General features: G+C 45.8%; 1 protein-coding gene across 1 annotated transcript; it reads right to left on the reverse strand.

Moving 5' to 3' along the window:
- Positions 1-4,160: 4,160 nt before the first annotated feature.
- ACAD8 (acyl-CoA dehydrogenase family member 8) lies at positions 4,161-22,334 on the reverse strand. Its single transcript, XM_081843152.1, has 11 exons — positions 22,180-22,334; positions 20,516-20,616; positions 12,571-12,740; positions 12,363-12,472; positions 11,265-11,341; positions 10,539-10,676; positions 9,430-9,565; positions 9,217-9,314; positions 7,878-8,030; positions 6,246-6,348; positions 4,161-5,244 (listed from the first exon to the last, which is right to left on the reverse strand). The coding sequence occupies exons 1-11, from the start codon at positions 22,277-22,279 to the stop codon at positions 5,192-5,194; spliced, it is 1,239 nt and encodes a 412-aa protein (XP_081699278.1). The 5' UTR covers positions 22,280-22,334; the 3' UTR covers positions 4,161-5,191.
- Positions 22,335-22,417: the final 83 nt, after the last annotated feature.

The following is a 22,417-nucleotide window of genomic DNA, read 5'->3' on the forward strand; positions in this document are numbered from 1 at the left end:
CTCAAAGTATGGTAAACCAACTCTGCAGCATTTGGGGCCCTGAATTTTTGACCCCAATCCTCCCTTGTTGGCAATGCTGTTGATTTCTTCTATTTAAACAAAGTACAGTGGTACCTCGGGTTAAGAACTTAATTCGTTCCGGAGGTCCGTGCTTAACCTAAAACTGTTCTTAACCTGAAGCACCACTTTAGCTAATGGGGCCTCCGGCTGCTGCCGCGCCATCAGAGCACGATTTCTGTTCTCATCCTGAAGCAAAGTTCTTAACCGGAGGTACTATTTCTGGGTAAGTGGAGTCTGTAACCTGAAGTGTCTGTAACCTGAAGCGTCTGTAACCCGAAGTACTACTGTAATCCCTGCTACGTAGGAAGTGTACAGTCCTTAGGATGGCAGGCCCTTTGGTTATCCTGCCAGAATTATGAACAAAGGTAAGGTAAAGGTAAAGGACCCCTGGACGGTTAAGTCCAGTCAGAGGCAACTATGGGGCATGACGCTTATCTTGCTTTTCAGGCCAAAGGAACTGACATTTGTCAGAATATAAGGAGAGCCCTAGCTGGATCAGGCCAATGGACCACCTAGTCCAGCATCCTCTTCTCACAGTGGTCCAATAGATGCCAGTGGAAAAACGGCAAGCAAGGCCAGAGCTCAATAGCACTCTCCCCTCCTGTGGTTTCCAGCAACTGCCATGCAGAAATATTCCTGCTTCTGACTATGGAGAAAGAGCCTAGCCATCATGACTAGTGGTACATTTTCCAACTCTAATTACACTCATTACAAAATAGCTCAAAACTTTAAATATAGAAAGGTAGAAAATTTCTCATTGCAGAAAACCCTGCTAGTGATGTTAATTCCTTACAATAGTCTTTCAGATACCATATAAATTAACTGCAGTCCTTTTGGAATACTTGATCTTGCTGGTTTCAGATTTTTCCTGTCAGCTTCACCAGTTCTGCAAAGTCCATCATCTTCATCTGCCACACTTCTTTTGCTGGTACTTCTTGTTGTTTCCATTTTTGGGCCAAGATAATTATTGCCGCAGTAGTTGCATACATAAACAGTCTTGTATCTTCCCTTGGTATCTCTTCACCCACTATACCCACTAAAAAGGCTTCTGGGTTTTTAACAAAAGTATTTTAAAACATTTTCTTTAACTCCTTATATATCGTTTCCCAGAAAGCCTTTACCTCTTTGCAAGTCCACCACATGTGGTAAAAGATACCTTCCTTTTCTTTGCATTTCCAGCACTCATTACCGCATTTTTTGCTCCATAAGACACACCTAGTTTTTAGAGGAGGAAAACAAGAAAAAAAAATATTCTGAATGGAACAGTGGATGTATGATTTTTGTGGTTCATGCTGTGGCCACAGACATGATCTGATGGTGAATTTGGGGTGACCCAATGCAAAAATCCTGAGGATCCATGTGGATCCGTGCTTTGTAACCACCTTTTTGCACCATTGCGGCCCCACGCAACAGTGGGTTCGTGATTTTTTTGGTGCAGGCTGTAGCCATGGACATGCTATGAGATCTGATGGTGAATTTGGGGTGACCCAACGCACAAATCCTAAGGATCCATGGGCTTTTACCTCCCCCCTCCCAGGCAGCCTTGCTAGCATCCTTTATCTCTCTTCTGATCCCACCGATCAGCTGTTTCCTTTCAACACTCCCTGCCCTAGTTTGCCTTCGCATCTTTTCCTTAGCTGGAACAGTTTTTTGCTCCTCCTTTTCTTCTAATTTCTCTCCTTATTACTTTAGTCTTCCTGTTTCCCCCCTTGGCAAGTTTGCTGTCTTTACATCCCCCCTCCCAGGCAGCCTCCTTTATCTCTAGCATCCCTTATCTCTCTCCCCAATCAGCAAACAATCAGCAGCTTTGTTTCCACACCCACTTCCCTCTTTCAAAAAATAAGAGCACGATCTGCTTTTTGCCCCTGGGCAATTCGGCTCCAGGAACCATGCATTTGCTCCATAAGATGCACAGACATTTCCCCTTACTTTTTAGGAAGAAAAAAAAGTGTGTCTTATGAAGTGGAAAACACAATAGTTCTTGTCTTCTACACAATTTGCCCGGCCTTTTAAAGCCATCCACTTTCATGGCCATCCCTGCCTCCTGTGGGAGGGAATTCCACAGTTTAACTATGTGTTGCGTCAAGAAGCATTTCATTTTATGTGCCCTGAATCTTCCAGCATTCAGCTTCATGGGATGTCTCCCGAGTTCCAGGAAGAAAAAACCTTTTCACTATCCGCTTCCTTCATGCCGTGCATAATTTTATGAACTTCTGTCATGTCACCTCTTGCCCAAATTTTCTCTATACTAAAAAGTCTCAGACGCTGCAACCTGGCCTCTTAAGTGAGTCACTTAAGGTTGTAAAGCTCTCTTTCTTGCAGTGGCGTAGCGTGGGTTGTCAGCACCTGGGGCAAGGCAAGTAATTTGTGCCCCCTAACCCGTGGATTTTAGCAGGGGGCAGAGAGCTGCGAGTGCGAGCGTGCCCCCCCAGATGTTGCGCCTGGTGCGGCCGGCCCCCCCTGCACCCCCCACGCTACGCCACTGCTTTCTTGTACAGAGCTCTTCTCCAGACTTTCTGAGTGTCTAGAGAAGCTATTTGGCGATATACCCTGCAATGGCAACAAGGTAGGAAGTTTGGCGTGGCCAGTTCCACAGTTGGGAATGGACTGTTGTGGAATGCAATGGTGCTGTCCTAAGGCAGCCATTCCAGAAATGAAGACAGAGCAGGGAGATTTTTAGGTCCTGAAAATATTCAAGGCATAGGCTTGTGACACAAACCAGAGACCCACTCATGGACCCACTTCCAGGGAAAGGTGTTGCCCATAAGTAAGTTGGGGGATTTTTTTATTATTATTTTTTGCAGTGGCCCAACTGTCAGTTGGAAGACACTGGAATGATTTGGACAGTAAGATGCTGGAATGTTTGTACCTGAAAATCTAGGAGGTCACTTTAACAGGGAGATTAACTAACCAGATACAGATCCTACGGAATCAAAAGGCAAAGGTCACATTTTATACCATTTGGCAGTGTTTTATTGCACATATAGCTGATAAGGAGCATGACCGTCAGCCGCCATCCTTAGGTCGCTTTGGGACACTCCTACGTGAGACACATGACCAATAAATAGCAGCAAACAATGGTTTTGGTTTGGTTCTCTGTTTGTATCTCGCTTTCCCAGCAACAAACACATGCCTGCATTGCAGGAGGTTGGAGTAGATGAGCCTTGGTACCTTCCAACTCTTATGAAGATGAAAGAGAAGTGTAAATCCTTGTTCCTTTGTAAATATAATGATGCAAAGGAATATCAGCAGTTTGACGTAACCCGGAGAAAGCCAATACGCCATGCTGCTTACTTTTTGCTGATCTGTTTGTATATTATCTTCTTTTAAAAAGTAATATAATACACACACACACACACACACAATTTTTAAAAACTTTTTAAGAAAAGGAGAGATAGGAGGAACAGGTCTGACCCCCTTTTGTTCAGATTTTTGCTGGCATTCACAATCACACTGGCCCTGCACACTCTTACGTCAGAAAGCACAGAGTTACCGGTATACTTCCCATAATTTGGGGGGGGGGGAGAGCCATGACTGTTTAAAGTGGAATCATAGCTCTTTAAAATGTATGATGTGAATGTGACCAGAATGTCGGACTAGGACCTGGGAGCTCAGGGCTCAAATCCCCACCCGGCCATGAAGCTCCCTGGATGACTTTGGGCCAGTCACTCTCTCCTACCTCGCAGGGTTGTTGTGAAGGGAGGGGGAAGAGAACCATGTACACTACCCTAAGCTCCACCCTGAGCGGAGATATGAATGCAAAACATAAATAAATGAATATTTAAATTATGGTGGTCTAAACTGTCACCTATATATAAGCGAATGTGGATCTGTCCTCTTTTTGGATGATGCATAAGCAGCCACTTTGTGGAGGCCGCTCGCCCGCACAGGTCCTTCCGATGGCATTGAGAAACGTAATGCAAGGTGGCCTCTCATCCCTGCTTCCTTCCCAACACCAATCCACCTGAAGACCACCTCAATCTGCCAGCCTTGCAACGCTCTCTTAAGGCTGAGGTACAGGAAAAAGCAGCAAAAGGCACATCAGCAGGATTGTGCTCTTAACCAAAAAAATTAGGGGGGAAATGACAATGCAAACCAAGTTAGAAACAGCAATTTATTGATTCCAGCATGGAGTAGTAAAAGAAAATGACCTGGATCAACACTCTTCATACTCTTTGTGCTATTGGCACACTGGAAACTGCCAGATTGAGACCCTGTTGTGTGTCAAAAGGCTTTCCTGCTACAGCCAAAATGATCTGATGGTGAAGAGGATTAGCACCATCTGAACGATGGTGGGAGACAGAGCGAGCTTTGGTGGAAATCGAGGGGGTTGCCGTGAGGTACCTGTAGTCCTGCAGGACTACCAACTCCGACTTCCATCAGCTCTAGCAAGCAAGGCCAGGAATAATGAGAGCTATGGAAGGCTGCAGGTTCCCGCTCCTTACAGGAGGGACTAAGTTGCGGCCTTCCAGATATTGCAGAACTACAACTTCCATCATCCTTGACCAATGGCTATGCTGACTCCGGTGCTGATGGGAGATGTCAGCAACATCTGGATTTAGCCACCCCTGATTTAGTAAGAGAGGAGCGATCTCCTCCTCACCTGCCAACTTGACCTAAAAAAAAGAGGACCTACGTCTTGAAAGAAAAGGCAAAGCTTAAAAGGCCTTTGTGGTTTTCCCCTGGGGAAAAAGGTGTAATCTCCAGGAAATAAGGATGTAACAAGATTATCCCTTTCCCCCAACCTGTGCAAAACCCAGAATGGATTTTCTCCTCCTTCTGCCCACCCACATTGCAAGGCTCTGGTATCAAAGCCCATCAAAAGACTGTAGCTCCCGCCTTCAGGAATTGGAAGCTAACTTAAAATGCTGGAGAGGATGTAGGCCGTTCAGTTTCGGCCAGTGCTGTGTTTCTTTTGGAGGAGCAGAGAAACGGGGCTGCAGCTGGCCTTTCGAGGGCAAAGGCTCTGCATTCACCACCTGCCACCTGGTGGGTTTTGAGCCGTGCCCATCGGGGAAGAGATCGGTAGGTGGGTGGAGTGCTGGTGGTGAAAAATAAAACTCTCCTCCAAACTCTCCTTGTTTCAAAGTCGTATCCAGCAAAGCAAAGGTCTGAAGACCAGCTCCTGACGCTATGCCTGTAGCAAATTCCTGGCCACGATCATCCTCATCACTTCGTTAGTGCCTTAGGGCCAGTGAAGCCAGATGAAAGAGAGACAGACAGACAGACAGATGGACAAAGAGAGAGAGAGAGGTATTTGTTAGCAAATCACAGAACTGTGTGTATTTGGTGCATGTGCTGTAAGTGCTGGGGATCGAGATGCAGATGGGGAATTCTAAGAACCCCAAGTTTTCTTCCTTCCATGGATAAAGCAAGCAAGTTTATAGTCCTCATGGATGCAAAGGTTGAAAGTATGCAGGCACTACCTGCTTGTGACCGCAATATCCTACCCAGGGAAAGGGATGTAGCTCAGCAGTAGAGCATGCCCTTTGCATGTGGAAGGTCCCAGGTTTAATCTCCAATGGCATTTCCTAGGGATCTCCCCGCCTGAAATCTTGCAGAGGTGCTGCCAGTCAGTGTAGACAGTACTGAGCTAGATGAACCAATGGCCTGACTCCATATCAGGCAGCTTCCTATCTTCCCTATGTTGATTTTAAAAAGCAGAAGGTTTCCTAGCCATTTGTTAACTTGGGACCAAGTTCCCACAGGTCGCACCATGAGATGTGGCCGACCCGTGCAAGTGGGAGACACTGGTGAAGCCATTATGCAATCAGCTCATCATAGCTTAGCAGTTAATGAACATTAATGTGGGTCTTAACAGAAACAGAAAACTGGAGAGCAGGGGCTGCAGTGAACCATCAACATAGGAATCTAGGGACATAGGAAAGTGTCTTACACCGAGTTCAGACCACTGATCTGTGTTGTCTGCACCTGTGTTCTTCACCCTGCTGTTGGACTACAACTCCCATCATCCCCAGCCAGTCTCGCCGCTGGTCAAGGATGATGGGAATTGTAGTCCCATCTGGGTAACCCAAGGTTGACATACACTACATTGGCTGGCAGCAGCTCTCCAGGGCTTCAAGGGGGAACAATCTCGGGCCTACCTGGAGGTGCCAGGGACTGAAGCAGGTTTCTTCTGCATGCAGTCACCGGAATGAGGCAGGGCAGCACCCCACACGACTCACCTTCCAAAATCTGGTGCACACGGATGTCTCGTACAAACTGCTGCACTGCGTAATCCTTCAGGTACCCGTAGCCCCCGTGCATCTGCAGGGCTTGGTTGCAGATCTGTGCGAGACGGAATCAAGTAAGAGTCGAGCCCTAGAGCCGGGAGGGTGGGGGAGGAAATGAGCCAGTCCACAAGCCAAATGTGGCCCCTGGGACCTCCCCATCTGGTCCACAGTGCTCTGTTGATTCTGTCCCACTTTGGCTGGGGGTGCGGGGACGAAAACCCGTCTATATGAGCAGACAGATGTCTCTTCTCCAAGTCCAGGGGACTGGGGTTTTTTGGAGGGGTGTGTTTACTATAGCTGGGGTGGGAAAATTAACCCTCTAGTCCCCATTTGTTGCATTCCCACCCAAAAAACCCCTCACCCCTCCCCATGCCACAACTGAACTTGAGGAAGGCCTTTTATTGCAGCAGTAGGATGCTTTGATTTAAACCTAATTGCTGGGAGAAGAACTAGTGTATATGCATGGTTTGGCCACACCTGGCACTGGTAGGCTGCCCTCAGGCTGAAATAGGTTCCCCACCTTTGTCCCCAGAAGGAGAGGACCTTGCCCGGGGCAGTGTGGTGTAGTGGTTAGAGTGCTGGACACTAGGACGTCAAATCCCCACTCAGCCATGTAGCTCACTGGGTGACCCTGGGCTAGTCACCCGCTCTCAGCCCAACCTACCTCACAGGGTTGTTGTTGTGAGGATAAATGAGGGAGGACTATGCACACCACCTTTAGCTCCTTGGGGAAAAGCTGGGATATAAATGTAAATATAATAATAATAATAATAATAATAATAATAATAATAATAATAATAGCAGCAGCAGCAGCAAAGTAGAACAGGGACAATAAATAATTGAGTTTAAGCACCAGTCTTTTAAAAAAATGAAAGCAGAGAGAAAGCAGACACAATAGCCTTTAAAGACTCACAGAAGCCTGGATTAAAATACAACACTGCGACCTAGTGGTTGAGTGAGTTAACCACTAAACAACAAACCTTCCCTTGACTTGAATAGTCGGACCTATAGATTTGGCTTCTGTTTCTCCTCCTGCTCTGCTTTCAGGAATAGTGGAAGCAGCAGTCTGCAAACTGCCATTCCTTGTGCTTGTTTCCCAGCTGCTGCTGCTTCCTTGCAACAGTAGCTGCGGTGAACAGCAGCAGCACCAGTGAGCTCTCTGGGCAGCCTTGCTCGAGAGAAAGTGGGTGAGCTGCAGCAGCAGCTACCGTATTTTTTGCACCATAACACTCACTTTTTTCCTCCTAGAAAGTAAGGGGAAATGTCTGTGCGTGTTATGGAGGGAATGCCTACAGGTGGCATGCCTACAGATTTTCCTCCTCTAAAAACTACGTGCGTGTTATGGTCGGGTGCGTGTTATAGAGCGAAAAATACGGTAATTCAATGGAGGTATTTTCCCACTTCCTTGGGATCGTTACCTTTGACTTACCACTTCTCAATCATTTCCCAAGATGGTGTCTTTTAAATACCAAGGAAGAAGCCTTTAACGTTTGCAGATGCAAAAAGCGCTACCTTTGCAACTGCAGTAAACATGCATGTCTTTGTTTTTGTTTTGGGGGGGCTGGAGGAGGGGGATTTGCCTACCGCAAAGCATTCATCCGTGGCAAAGAGCTTGGCCATGGAGCAGAGGGCCACAGCATCCTCGCGCCCCTCCTGCAGTGCCTGCGCCGCGTTTCGCACCATGAGCCGGGCAGCCACCAAGCGGGTTGCCATCTCTGCCAGCCGGAACTGGAGGTACTGCCAAAGGAGAAGCAGCAAAACAGGTAAAGGCGTACCCAGAGGACCAACCCAGCAAGTGGCCCCACCGCTGTGAGGCTGCCCTCTTCCCCTATTTCTCCCCAACCAGGGAGCGAGGGGGCCTGCCCATAAGGGTGGGCCAAATGCTTGCATACAGAAGGACCCAAGTTCAGCACCCCACGTGTGCAGGAACAGACGCTTGTGTGAAAGCCACCACAGAGGGGCTGCCGGTCAGTGTGCAGATGGTGTCGTGCTCAGAGGGGTTCACGGTTGGCAGCGCCTTATTACGTCCCTCCTCGCTGGATCACCCATAGGCCACATTCACATCATAAAGCACTGCAATCCCACTTTAAATAATTGGTACTTCTTGCAAAGAATTATGGGAGCTGGAGTTTGTCAAAGGTGATGAGAGTTGTGACGGGATGCCCTATTCCCTTCCCAGACCTACAATTTCCAGAGTTCCCGGGGAGGAGGGATTGATTTGTTAAACCACTCTGGGCACTGTAGCTCTGCGAGGGGAATAATAATTAATAATAATAATAATAATAATAATAATAATAATAAATTTTATTTATACCCCGCCCTCCCCAGCCAAGATCGGGCTCAGGGAGGCTAACACCAAATATAAAAACAATTGATTGAAATACAGCTTAAAAAACAAGATTAAAATACAACATTAAAACGCAACCTCATTTCAGTAGAAACTCAATCAAAAACTTTTGGGGGGATAAAAATGTCAACTCTTCACCAAGGCTAACTATTCAGACTGGTCCAGACTCAAAACAGGACCTCAAAGGAGCTCAAAACAGCTCTTGGCACTCTTAACAAATTACAGCTCCCAGAATTCTTTGGGGGAAGCCATGATCTGAAGCACAACGGGTCAGGGTGCCTGGCTGTTAACTGGAAAGCTGCCAGTTCGAGCCCACGCAGGGACAGTATCAGAGCATTGGACTAAAGAACCCTTGAGAACCTATGATTCTAGGGATATCATTGTGCTTTGAATGGACGGTGTGAATGTGGCCTTAGCTTCTGCCCTGAGTGCAAAAGGAGGTGTGGAATCACTCCCAACCCGACTTGGAGCTGCTGGGGATCAAACCCGGGACCTTCTGGTTGCAAGGCAGGGGCTACAACCACTGAGCTGCAGCTGTCATTTCAGGAGCGACAGGCTGTCGCGAGATGAAGTCACCTGATTGCTAGCCAGCAGCTCCCCGAACTGCTTGCGGACGTTAAGGTGATCCCGAGCCAAAAGGACTGAGGCATGGGCGGCACCTAGAGAGCAAGAAGCTGCAGGAGGAATGGGGAAGAAGACTCCATTATGCACGGGAGGCCTGGTGTCGTGTCCCCCCAGCCCTGCCCCTCGTGGGCAGCCCAAACCTCCCACTTTCCCTTTCGCTCTTACCAATGTTAATCCTCCCTCCATTCAAGCCCTTCATGGCGATGTTGAAGCCCGTTCCTTCGTCTCCGAGCCGGTTGGCAACCGGAACGGCACAGTCCTCAAATATCACGGCGCGTGTCGGCTGGGAGTTCCAGCCCATCTGCAGGGGAGGGGAAAACAGAAGAGCCACTGCTGTGTCTTAAGCCCAGTCCTATGGAACACTCTGCCACTAGAGATTCAGCGGGGTGCCTTCACTGCTAACCTTTAGACACCAGCTGAAAACATTTCTGTTCTGCTGGGCCCAGGAACGAACCTGAACCTTGCAATCATCCTCTAAAGCCCTTTTTCGTGTGCCACCTCCACGAGAGGTCCAGAGGGTAGCAACACAAGAAGGGGCCTTTTCTGTGTTGGCTCCCCGTCTGTGGAATGCTCTCCCCAGGGAGGTTTGGCTTGCACCTTCATTATACACCTTTAGGCATCAGGAGAAAACATTCCTCTTCAACCGGGACTGTCATCTGATGCGCTTTTAAATGTGATGTGGGAGGGGGAATTATTGTGTTTTTTCTGTTCTTACTTTTATCATGTATTTGGTGTTTTTTTAATACTGTATTTTTATGTCGTGAACTGCCCTGAGATCTACAGGGATGGGGCAGTATACACATTTTCAGTGCTTTTTTTCTGGGGGGATGGGGAGGTACGCATACCCCTAAACATTTTGTGAATCTCTGTACTTTTGTCCATTTACTGTATTTATTTTTCACAATTCCAAATATAAAATGGTGATTTTCTTGAGTCAAAATGAGAGTACCCTTAAACATTTTTTTAAGAAAAAAGCACTGCACATTTTAATAACAACAACAGCAATAATTTTAAAACAGAGCACCGTTCTTCCACAATGGTTTGTTGGTGTTTGTTTTTAACTTTTTATGGTTTGATGTTTTTATTGCTGAAAACTGTTTTGATAATGATGTATGAATAGGATATAGAATTTTTTTAATAGAGAAATAAAATATACCGGCTGGCCACTGAAGCAAGTCCCCACAGTGGCAAAAGTGGCATATTTTTAATCTGAATGCAGCATGCACCCCAAAAGCTAAGAGTGTCTCCTTGCCCCCCCCCCCCGACCTGCTTACCTTTTTCTCCTTTTTGCCAAAACTCAAGCCAGGAGTCCCCTTCTCCAGAACCAGGCATGAGATTCCTTTGGGGCCTGGCCCTCCCGTCCGGCACATCACCACATACAGGTCTGTGTCACCACCACCGCTAATGAAGGCCTAGGAAGACAAGAAAAAGGATGGCTCAAGAGAAAGAGGAAGGGAAGGAGGGAGGGAGAGTCTACTAGAGCCGCATCTCCAACTCTGGTCAACATCTGTGCATTTGGAGAAGGGAAGGGAATGGGGTGAGGGAGGCAGCTGCAAAGCAGCAGGAGCCGGGGGGGGGGGCTCAGCAGTAGGTCCCCTGCTTTGTTGTTTGTGGGCAGGTATCTGACTGCTAGCCCACGGCACACATCTGGAAACAAGACTGCTCCTGAAATGATAACCATCACCTGACCTAACAACACTGCGCATTTATCCGCTTCCCTTTTCAAAGCTATCTTAAGCCAGATAACTGTAAGAAAAACAAGTGGAATTCCCAAAGCAATCTTCAGAACCAAATAATTTATGTGCAGAGGGAATGGGGGGGGGGAGGGCAGGGACTGCAGAAGGGGGAAAATATTGCATTCTGGACATCTGCAGCAATGACTGCTTGGACCACCGAAATAGCCTAAAGAGGGGGAGGTAGTTAATTCTGCACAAGAATGTTTTGGAGGGTTCGTTGAGGCGAAGATGAAGAGTGGGTGTCAAAGAGGAGGACCCTGGTACCTTGGAGCCGTTCAGAATGTAAGTGTCCCCTTTCTTCCGGGCTGAAGTTAGCAGGGAAGCCGCATCACTTCCACTTCCTGTTTGGGAAAGAAGAGGCAGACAATTGCAACTGAGATACAGTTAAAAGAGCAATAAAGAGTTAGAGTCAGACAAGAGAGGCCCGGGTTCCAATTTTTGGGGTGCTCACAGGGTGGCCTTCATCACCTCAGATCAGCAAGGATATTGTAGAGCCAGAAAAGGCTCAGAAAAGGACACCCAAAATGAGCAAGGGAATGGAGTGACACCCCCCCCCTCCGCCAGGTGAAGAAACGCTGCAGTGTTTGGGACCTTTTAGTGAAAAAGCAAGAAAGAGGTGGCATGATAAGAGTTTTATAAAATTAACCATGGCATGGGGAGAGTTGATGGAGAAAAGTTTTTCTCCATCTCTCATAACACTAGAACTCGTTGGCATCCAGGGAAGTTGAATACTGGAAGATTTTTATTGATATAATAAAAAATAATAAGTACTTTTTCGTACTATGCATAGTTCAACTATGGAACTCACTCCCGCAGGAGGCAGTAACTACAGTGGTACCTCGGGTTAAGTACTTAATTTGTTCCGGAGGTCCGTACTTAAACCTGAAACTGTTCTTAACCTGAAGCACCACTTTAGCTAATGGGGCCTCCCGCTGCTGCCACGCCACCGGAGCACAATTTCTGTTCACATCCTGAAGCAAAGTTCTTAACCCGAGGTATTATTTCTAGGTTAGCGGAGTCTGTAACCTGAAGCGTATGTAACCTGAAGCGTATGTAACCCGAGGTACCACTGTAGCTTGCTTTGAAAGACTTGGATACATTCATGGAGCGGTCCTCATTTTCCATATGCATTCCTGAGACTGTAGAACACTGACTGAAGTGGTTTCTGTCCCCTGCCATTTGGACTCTTAATTTCATCTACTCTGGATATCCTCAAAAGTTTTTCAACTGCTTTCTTCTTCTTCTATATGAGGGAGCGGAGACACTTACCTGTTTCTTCATTGCTTCTGTTGCTTTCCCACAGAAATCAATACAATGTAATTTGATGAAAAACTTTTAACTAAATGAACAAATCTCCCTCACCTGGCTCAGTCAGACAGTAGGAGGAAAGCTTTTCCATGCTGCAAAGCGATGGGCAGAACTTGTGCCTCTGTTCCTCTGTCCCAAAGGTGTCGATCATCCAATTGCACATGCTGCAGCAGGCGACAACCACAAGAAAAGGGGTCACAATTCAGACCCTCTGCCTGAAGGTGGCCTTCCTGGCCGAGCCCTTCTCCCTCCCATTACTCACTTGTGGATGCTGATGTAAGCTGTCGTACTGACACAGCCTGTCGACAGAGCCTCAAAGATGATGGAGGTGTCGAGCCGGGACAACCCAGAGCCCCCCACGTCTGGCTGCACGTAAATCCCACCAAACCCCAGCTGAGCTGCTTTCCGCACTGTCTCCACAGGGAATATTTCCTGCAAAGAGAGAGAGGGGAAACAGTTCTTCATTTGGGTTTTTGACAAATCTTGAGGTTTTGTCCCCGCCCCCCCTTCTCTTCCTTTTCTCAAGGACAACTATTTCTTTGAAGCAGCAGGTGAACACCCCTCACCCACCGACCACAATATTGGCTTACTAGAATAACTGCTGCTTGAGAGGAGCTAGGAGAGACATCTTCAAATATCTAAAGGGCTGCCACATGGAGAATGGAAGCCTCGAATAAAATTTAAGATATTAACCAATGTTAAAGAAAGAGGTGGATTTGCCCAGCCAGACCTTAGGCTTTATTATGAATCGGCTGCATTTTGCTGGCTGAAAGAATGGCTGCTTCTTGAAAACACGGACATTTTGGATTTGGAAGGTTTCAATAATGTTTTTGGTTGGCATGCATACTTGTGGTATGATAAGGTCAAAGCACATAAAGCATTTAAAAACCATATTGTCAGGAAAGCACTGTTCAATGTTTGGATAAGATATAAGGATTTGCTTGAAAATAAAACTCCAAGGTGGTTGTCACCAATGGAAGCGAAGGCTCAGAAAAAGCTCAATATGGAGGCCAAATGGCCGAAATATTGGGAAATTTTGGAACAAGAAGGAGACAGATTAAAATTGCAGAGTTATGAAAAACTAAAAAACAAAGTGCGAGATTGGCTTCTTATTACCAAATAATGGAGGCCTATAATTTGGACAAGAAAATTGGTTTTCAGGTGGAAAAATCAAAAATGGAAATAGAATTGTTAGAACCCAAAACTAAGAATTTGTCGAGAATGTATAACTTGCTGTTGAAATGGAATACTCAGGATGAAACAGTTAAATCTGCAATGATTAAATGGGCACAAGATGTTGGACATAATATCATGATGGCTGACTGGGAACAGTTATGGACCACAGGTATGAAGTTTACGGCATGCAATGCCTTAAGAGAGAATATAATGAAAATGATATACAGGTGGTACATGACACCAGTCAAGCTTGCAAAAATCTATCATTTGCCCGATAATAAATGTTGGAAATGTAAAGAGACTGAAGGTAAATTCTTTCACCTTTGGTGGACATGTCCAAGGATTAAGACTTTCTGGGAGATGATCTATAATGAAGTGAAAAAGGTATTTAAATATACCTTTCAGAAGAAACCAGAGGCCTTTCTCCTGGGCATGGTTGGCCAATTGGTGCCAAAGAAGGACAGAACTTTTTTTATGTATGCAACAACAGCAGCAAGAATACTCATCGCGAAGTATTGGAAGACACAAGATTTACCGACCCGGGAAGAATGGCAGATGAAAGTGATGGACTATATGGAACTGGCGGAAATGACTGGCAGAATCCGAGACCAAGGTGAAGAGTTGGTGGAAGAAGATTGGAAAAAATTCAAAGTTTATTTACAGAAACATTGTAAAATTAAGGAATGTTAGAAGGTTGTTGGAATGAAGTAATGTGGTTTTAGCAGAAATGATATAAAGGATTAGGTTAAAATTGATTTATTAATGGGTGAAAGACAAGAATTACAGTATATTAAGATAAATTATTAGGATAAAAACAAAGCTGGAAAGGATTTGCTGAAACATCTAACTGAACTAGAATACAAAAAAGGGAGGTGTGAGGAGGTCAAGGAAATAAGTAAAGGAAAGAAAGTTATGTAAAGGTCTGATCTGTTGTTTTTTAATTGTTTGTTTGTATTTTTTATGTCTTTGTTATTTTTCTTTTTTATTGTTCCTTTTTGTAATTCTTAAAATTTGAATAAATATTATATATATATATATATATATATATATATATGCAGGTTTTGGTGTCCTCGGGTGTCTTCCCGTGTAAAAGTTGGGGTGTCTAGGCGACGTTTCGACGAGGTCTCACTCGTCATCTTCAGGCTGGTGCTTTCGGCTTCTTGTTACTGGAACAGAGCAGGATCTCAGTGTTTGAGTTCCTATAAATACTGTAGAGGGGGTGTGGTGTATAGCCTCCAATGTTCTGGGCAGAGAGGAAGTTCCCAGGCTAGTGTGCCTTTTCTTCTTTTGTTCCTTAATTACTTGAGAGATATCTTGAGTGGGACTTCCGGGTTGATGCGATCGGTGTAATGGCGGATTCCCTCCGAGCTCCGGAGGGAATCGGCTCCTCTGAGGACGGGTCTTGCCGCGCCGGCGACGCGGGGACCCTTAGAAACCACAGGTGCGGATACCTGTGGACCTGGTGACTCGGTGGGCACCTTAAGCGCCCCCCCTGACAGTCGAAGAGCCTTTTTAAAGGCTGCGGAGAAGGTACGGGGGGTGGCGTGGTGCTGAGAGTAAACCGCTACCTCAGTGGAGTGAAGCCGCAAGCCATTCACCGGAGAGCGTCAACTTTCTACCTGAAAACTCGATTGGATACAAACACCCCGTGAGTAGAAGAAAATTTGGACTTAAAAAAAAAACCGTTATCCTTAAATCGGGCAAACGGGGGGATGTGCTAAAGGGAAGTCCGCACCCCCCCTTCATACAGGCAATTGGAAGCAAGGAGCGAAAATCTAAGATCGGGAAAAAGATTTTACGTTTATGGAAACTGGTAAGAGACTTTAATAACTTTTAAGAACAAGTTCTATTTTGTCAAGTTGTGCTGGAGGGAAGAAACGAACTTTGGAAACTTTTGTGACCCCCCCCCCTTGGACCTGGGAGCGTCCTGCACCAATCTAGCCTTAAGAAATCGGAGTTTGACAGCTGTCAACTGAGCTGTCAAACAGCTGAACAAAGGACAAAATTGTATTACTATATATCTCTTTGGTTTAAAGGTGTTACATATAAACAGACGTGTTTTGAAACAAAGTAAATAAACAATAGGGTAAAGGATTGCTGGCGTAGAACTGTGAACAATGGAAATCCCCCTAGGGGAAACCAGTGACACTACAATGGCTGCAGAAGGAAAATTACTAGCACAAATTGAGAGAGCTTCTTTTCTCGTGGGAATCTTACAAGAACAATACACGACCTTGACTTTTAAAACAAACAATCTTGCTGACGGAACTAGAGATTTGTTCTTGAGAGACTCTGTAGCTCAACCAAATATGACATCTTTGGAGGGGGTGAAGGAGGAAGTCGGAGAAGAGAAAGTGTGGAAACCTATGGTGCCAGAGAACAAAGAAATCTTTTGGATTACAAAGTATGAAGACATGAGACTGAGGAGAAAAGTGAAGGAGGAAGCCCTTGGAAACTGTGGAATTATGAAAATTAAAGGAGTAAAGAAATATAACTGGGACTTCCTCCTCTTTTCTGGCCTTTATTATCTGCAACCTGGAGGACTTTTGGTAGAACCCTGGCAACAAGTTTTCTCAATTAGGTTTGAACTGGGAGAAGAGGAAGCAACTGTAACAGACACCCTTCGAGACCTGGAAACCAGCAAAAAGGAATATCAACAGAAAAACCGGAGAGAGACTGAAATAGACTTGAGGGCTGGAGATGTGAGGAATCCTGGCTAGGAATTTTATGGAAGGATAACTACTTGGGAAGGGACAGATACCCGGGCAGGGAGGGAGGGGGGAAAACAGATTTTTGAAAAACTTTATGATTTTTGGCTATTGTAAATTCGATTTATACTTTAATATAAAAAAAGGGGAGATTGGTATATAAATTTTGATTGATCTTAGAAACAAGGATTTATTGCATATAAGAAGATAGGGTAATATTTTGGGGTTTAATAAGATGAACTAAGTTGGAGAATAAAGAGATTAAGTTTAGAGAGAGGAATAAGAACTTGCTGAATTAAATGGGGGAAGTGGGATGTATGTGGGGGGGTGGGGGGAAGTCATATATGTTGTGTGTTGTTAAAAAATTTGAAAACCCAATAAAAATTTAATAAAAAAAAAGAGAGATATCTTGAGTGATTTCTTGAGTGATATCCTGAGTACCACTTAGGTGGGTCATTAGGTGTGGATTAGTTGTTAAAGTCTTTGTGTCTTGACCTCTTGAACTTTGTGAAGAGTTTTCCTGAGAAGATGGCTGTACTGTACTTAGTTGTGCTCTGGCTTGGCTTCGTGTATAGGGGCGAGCTGTGGTTTTGTGGCTTGTGTCAGCCAGATCTGTGTAGGGATTGCAGGGGGGTGCAGCATCCGGAGGTGCCACCATGGATTGGCTACTGGATGGTGTCTGTAATTCATCTGTGGAGAGGGTCTGGGTTTGGGTCTGGTGTGGTTGATTTGTGTTGGCGTTCTGTGTGCCTCTGGATCTGGTGTCAGTTTTTGTGGGGAGGGCTAATTTCCAGATGTCTGGCAAGCGGGATGTGTCGTCACGCTTGTTCATGTTGTGAGGGTGTTTCTCTATCTCGATGGCTTCCATGATTATTCTCTTGTGGTGATGTTCCGTGTTAAAGAGCAATTTGGAATCTGCAAAATTAATTTCGTGTCCTGTTTCTTTCATGTGTTGGAAAAGAGAGGAAGTTTTTTCTTCTTTTTTGACGGCATTCTTGTGTTCTGCGATACGTGCATTTATTCGTCTGTTTGTTTGTCCAATGTACGTGGCTGGGCAGACTTTGCAGGGTATTTCATAGATCCCTTGGTTTTCCAACTGGATTTTATCCTTGGGGTTTCTGAGGATATTGGCTATTTTTTGGTTGGTGCAAAAGGCTGTTTTGATATTGTGTTTATGGAGGATTTTGCTAATTTTATCTGTAGTGCCCTTGATATAAGGGAGGAGGGCCATGCCATTGTTTTCTTCTGTGTCTTGGTTTTTGGGGGGTGTTTCCTTTTGGATTAGCTTCGTAATCCTGTTTTGCTGGTATCCATTGGCAATTAACACGTTTGAGAGATTCTGTAACTCAGTTGTCAAGTGGTCTTTGTCAGCCAGGCGTTTGGTTCTGGAGATGAGAGTCTTGGCTACGGAGTTTATTTGTGCAGGGTGGTGGTGTGATTGTGCATGTAAGTAGCGGTTGGTGTGTGTTTTTTTCGGTAGATAGTGTGTCCTAGGGAGCCATCAGGTTTTTTGTAGATTAGGACGTCAAGGAAGGGAAGTTGGTTGTTGGCTTCTATTTCCATAGTGAATTGTATTTTGGGGTGTAAGTTGTTGAGATGTGTGAGGAAGCTATCCAGTTTTTCTTTCCCGTGTGGCCAAATTACAAAGGTGTCGTCAACATATCTGAGCCAAAGTTTGGGTTTGTGTTCTGACTTGTCTAAAGCATTGGTTTCAAAGTGTTCCATGTACAGGTTTGCGATGACCGGTGAGAGGGGTGATCCCATAGGTGCTCCTTCTATCTGTTTGTATCTTTGTCCATTGTGGATGAAGTACGTGTTGGTTAGGCAGTGGTTGGTCAGGTCCAAGATGTATTCGGGGGGATTGTATTTGTTTTGAATAGCTGTCAAGGCTTCATTAATGGGCACTTGTGTGAAGAGAGATACAACATCGAAGCTCACAAGTAGGTCATTAGGATGTAGGTTTTGCTTCTTTATTGTTTCTATGAACTGGAAGGAGTTTGGTACGTGTGAAGAGATGGATTCTGCATAGGGCTGAAGTTGCTTGGCGAGAAATTTAGCGAGATTTTGTAGAGGTGAGCCTATGGAGCTGACTATTGGTCTGAGTGGTGTTCCTTCTTTGTGTATCTTGGGGAGGCCGTAGAGTTTGGGGCATCTGGATGATTTTTCTCTGGGGATGATTCTTAGCTGGATTTCTTCACTGATAGGAGAGGCTTTTATTTTGGATTTGGTGGTTTTTTCCAGGTAGGTGGTGGGATCTGTTTTTATAGGTTTGTAGGCAGGATCTTGGAGTAGATTTGATAGTTTTGCTTGGTAGTCCGATGTGTTCATCACCACTGTGGCATTACCTTTGTCTGCTGGGAGAATGATTATGTTGTTGTCTTTCCTCAGGTTGGTGAGTGCTTTCTGTTCTTCTTTGTGTAAATTGCTTCTGGGTGGTTTGCTGGAGCAGAGGATGTTGGTGACTTCAAGTCTGATTTTATTGGCTTCATCTGGGTTGATTTTGGTTAGGCTAGCTTCGACTCCGCATATGATGTTTTCCGTGGGGATGCGTCTCGGGGCGACTGCAAAGTTGAAACCTTTGGAGAGTACTTTGGTTTCAGTTGTGGTGAGGATCCTGTCTGATATGTTATGTACTGTTTGTTTCATGGGTTGCTGTGGAGGGTGGCTGGGCTTCTGGCGTTTCTCTAGTTTGTGGAGTTTGTTGGTGTGTGTGTCTGTCTTATGTGAGGTCTCCGTTTCAGCTCTCCAGACGGCTAGTTGTTTGCATTTGTCCCAGAGTGCAGGGTGGATTTTGTTACAGAGTTTGAGGTGAAGAGTGAGTAGATCTTTGTTGGTTTGGTCTAGTAGGTATCTTTTCTTGTGTAGTTCGTTTCTGATTAGGGATAGTTCAGTTCGTTTCACCCTCTCCACAGATGAATTACAGACACCATCCAGTAGCCAATCCATGGTGGCACCTCCGGATGCTGCACCCCCCTGCAATCCCTACACAGATCTGGCTGACACAAGCCACAAAACCACAGCTCGCCCCTATACACGAAGCCAAGCCAGAGCACAACTAAGTACAGTACAGCCATCTTCTCAGGAAAACTCTTCACAAAGTTCAAGAGGTCAAGACACAAAGACTTTAACAACTAATCCACACCTAATGACCCACCTAAGTGGTACTCAGGATATCACTCAAGAAATCACTCAAGATATCTCTCAAGTAATTAAGGAACAAAAGAAGAAAAGGCACACTAGCCTGGGAACTTCCTCTCTGCCCAGAACATTGGAGGCTATACACCACACCCCCTCTACAGTATTTATAGGAACTCAAACACTGAGATCCTGCTCTGTTCCAGTAACAAGAAGCCGAAAGCACCAGCCTGAAGATGACGAGTGAGACCTCGTCGAAACGTCGCCTAGACACCCCAACTTTTACACGGGAAGACACCCGAGGACACCAAAACCTGCATTCCTGTACCCGTGAAAATCTACGAAAGCATATATATATATATATATATATATATATATGAGAATGGAACTCTGAACAGGATGACTTAAACCAATGGTTTTGAGTTACAGGAAAGGAGAGATTCCAGCTAAACATTAGGAAGAACTTTCCGAGGCTAAGAGCTGTTTGACAGTGGACTGGACTCCCTTCGGAAGGTAGTGGACTCTCCTTCATTGGAGGTTGTTGAACTAAGGTCGGATGGCCATCTGTCCTGTGTGCTTTAGTTGAGATTCCTGCATTGCAGGGGGTTGGACTAGATGGCCCTTGGGGTCCTTTCCAACTCTATGAAAACATTTTAAAACTGCTATAAACTTCTTAAAAACCACACACATCCAAAATAAATTGAAGAACAGACCATGTGTCCAGAAAGAGCCACTAAAGCAGATGCTTTTCGGCAGGTTTCTAAAAGAATATAATAATAATAAAATAATAAAATTGTATTTATATGCCGCCGCCCCCCAGCTGAAGCCAGGCTCAGAGCGGGGAGTTGCTTGCCTAATGTCAATTGGCAGGGAGTTCCAAAGTTCCAGGTGCTGCCACACAAATGGAATTACTCCTTACAAATGTGGAGGGAACACTGCATGGCTTTGAAGTGGCAAAACCTGATGCATACATATTAAAACATACTCCAATGAGGTGCCTTTTGAAGCACAGGGTAACTTACCAGTGAATAAACAAGCGCTACCACTCAGAAGCCAGGAAAGGTCACCTTTAACATTTTATGCAGAAGCGAGCAGCCCCAAGCAAATGAACCAATCAGCAGTAGCAAACAGCTGCAGGCTTTCCCCACCTGCTCTCTTGGTAGGGCACACGCCTAGTGGATTCCTCACCTTTTCATCCCACTCAGCCATGTGGGGGGCCATCTCTTTGGCAGCAAAGTCAAAGGCCACTTTTTGGAACTCCTTCTGCTCCTCGGTCAAACCCACTGTGGCTGGGAGGCAGAAGAAAGGGGGAAAGCTTTCAAAGCAGAGACAAGGAAAAAAAGGAGGAAGAGATCCTCCAATAAACAGTTCACTTTAGGTTAATGAAAGTAATATTTATTGCTGCATGCCACCCAATCTCCAAGTAGTGCAAGGTTCCAGGCACCGACCCAGGGTTTGGAGACAGTAGAGACTGTGGTGTCTTTATGATATATGGTTTATTTACACATATACACAAGCTGAGCCTACGATGGAGGGAATCACACCACTAACACCCCAAGGAGGTCTTGCACTTCCCTTGACCATGGTTTGTATTTAAACAGAAATCAGGCATGGCTCTGACTCTCAGCAGCCCAGCCTACTTCTAGATTCTCACTCTTACACACTCTATTTTAGCTCTTGTCCTTCTCACCAGCCAGTTAAGGAACAGGGGCACCCATTTTCCCTCTGGCCCAGAGCTGCTTCCGTGGTTACCTTAATGACATACTTAAGCCACTATCTCGCCAAGAAACTGGCCTGACTACTCCAGCAATTGAATCCTTGCCAGGTCCAGGAATTAGAAGGGGACTTGGGGATACGGCCCAACTCACATCATTATTTATCTGGAGCATTCCTGCTTTGCTTCTGAAACAGCTTGCACATAATCAGCTACAACAAGACAAGTTTTCTGCATGCAGGCTTGCAATTCAAAAGCCACGGCACAGAAGGGAAAAGGGGCAGGGAGGGGGTGGTGGTGGAAATGGCAATTGTTAAAAATTAAGTAATGGTTTTTGTAATGAATAACTGGAATGGCCTCATAGAGCTGATGGAATGAATTCTGCTTCTCATCTCTCCCACTGAGGCATCCTGCTGAGAGAGAGGCAAACAGGCAACGGTTGAGGGAAAGGAGACTAATAATAATATACCTAAGAAGCACACTCAAAGTTACCTGAGATTTTATGAATGTTTAAGACATTGCAAAATCAGGCCAGGTTCAGCTCCACCCTTTTTGTCAACTGGGGCATGCTTCTGGTTGCTCTGATGGTGCTCAGCACGTGAGGAACAAAGGGGAAAGCCTCGTCTCACTGCCAGAGCATCTACTTTGCATGCAGAAGGTCCCAGATTCAGTCCCCAGTGGTATCTCCAGGTGGCCATGCTGACTGGGATCAAGTGGGAGTTGTGGCCCAAAAGTATTTGGAAAGCCAGAACCAACCTCCCTTTCCAGCAAGAATCCTCCTTAATAGCGTCATTGCAGACAGAAGTCCAACAGACGAAGCATGACCCAAACAGCACACCCCCGTGCTGAGAACGGCAAGCAACCTCCCCTCCGATCATCTCCGTGCAAAAAAAGGGAAGAATCCGCCGATGTAGCAGAATAGTTGGCAGGAGTTCAACCGGTGGTGTCTTCCTCCCGGTACATTACCACGCGGTGGCCAACGCAACCTGTTGGATCTCTGCCTGCCGCACCTCCGCTAAAGGCAAGGGAGTCCGGCTATTTGCTTTCCCCCCAGCTAACAGACGAACTCCGCTCTTCCTCAGAGGACTGTCCCTAACCCGAAACAGCAGACTCTTAGGTTATCTCCCCTTAATCTTACGGTCTATGCAGGAGGCGATGTCTCGGCGCCCCCATGCGTGCCTCCGTCCAGGAAGCCTCCTCAGTTGGGCCCCCAGCCTGCAGCAGACTCTCCAAGCCATGGCCAGCACCACCTAAGTCGCCCGGGCAGGTGAACGAGGTCCGGGTGGCCGCTCTGCATTGTGGGAATCGTTGTTCTCAGCTCCACAGGCTGCCGTTACTTTTCTTTCTGGCTCCTACCCAAGAAGACTACAATCCCC

The sequence above is a fragment of the Podarcis erhardii genome, assembly GCF_964252035.2.
Source record: "Podarcis erhardii genome assembly, chromosome: 16".
In the NCBI taxonomy this organism is placed as follows: domain Eukaryota; kingdom Metazoa; phylum Chordata; class Lepidosauria; order Squamata; family Lacertidae; genus Podarcis; species Podarcis erhardii.

What these genes read in the sequence shown, in the direction of transcription:
- ACAD8 (XM_081843152.1), bottom strand. Translation starts at nt 22,279, where the DNA reads ATGGCTTGGAGAGTCTGCTGCAGGCTGGGGGCCCAACTGAGGAGGCTT. An exon ending in CATCGCCTCCTGCATAGACC is followed by an intron (nt 20,617 to 22,179) that starts GTAAGATTAAGG and finishes TCTGCCTCCCAG; the next exon opens with CCACAGTGGGTTTGACCGAG. An exon ending in CCACGGATGAATGCTTTGCG is followed by an intron (nt 6,349 to 7,877) that starts GTAGGCAAATCC and finishes CGTCTCGCACAG; the next exon opens with ATCTGCAACCAAGCCCTGCA.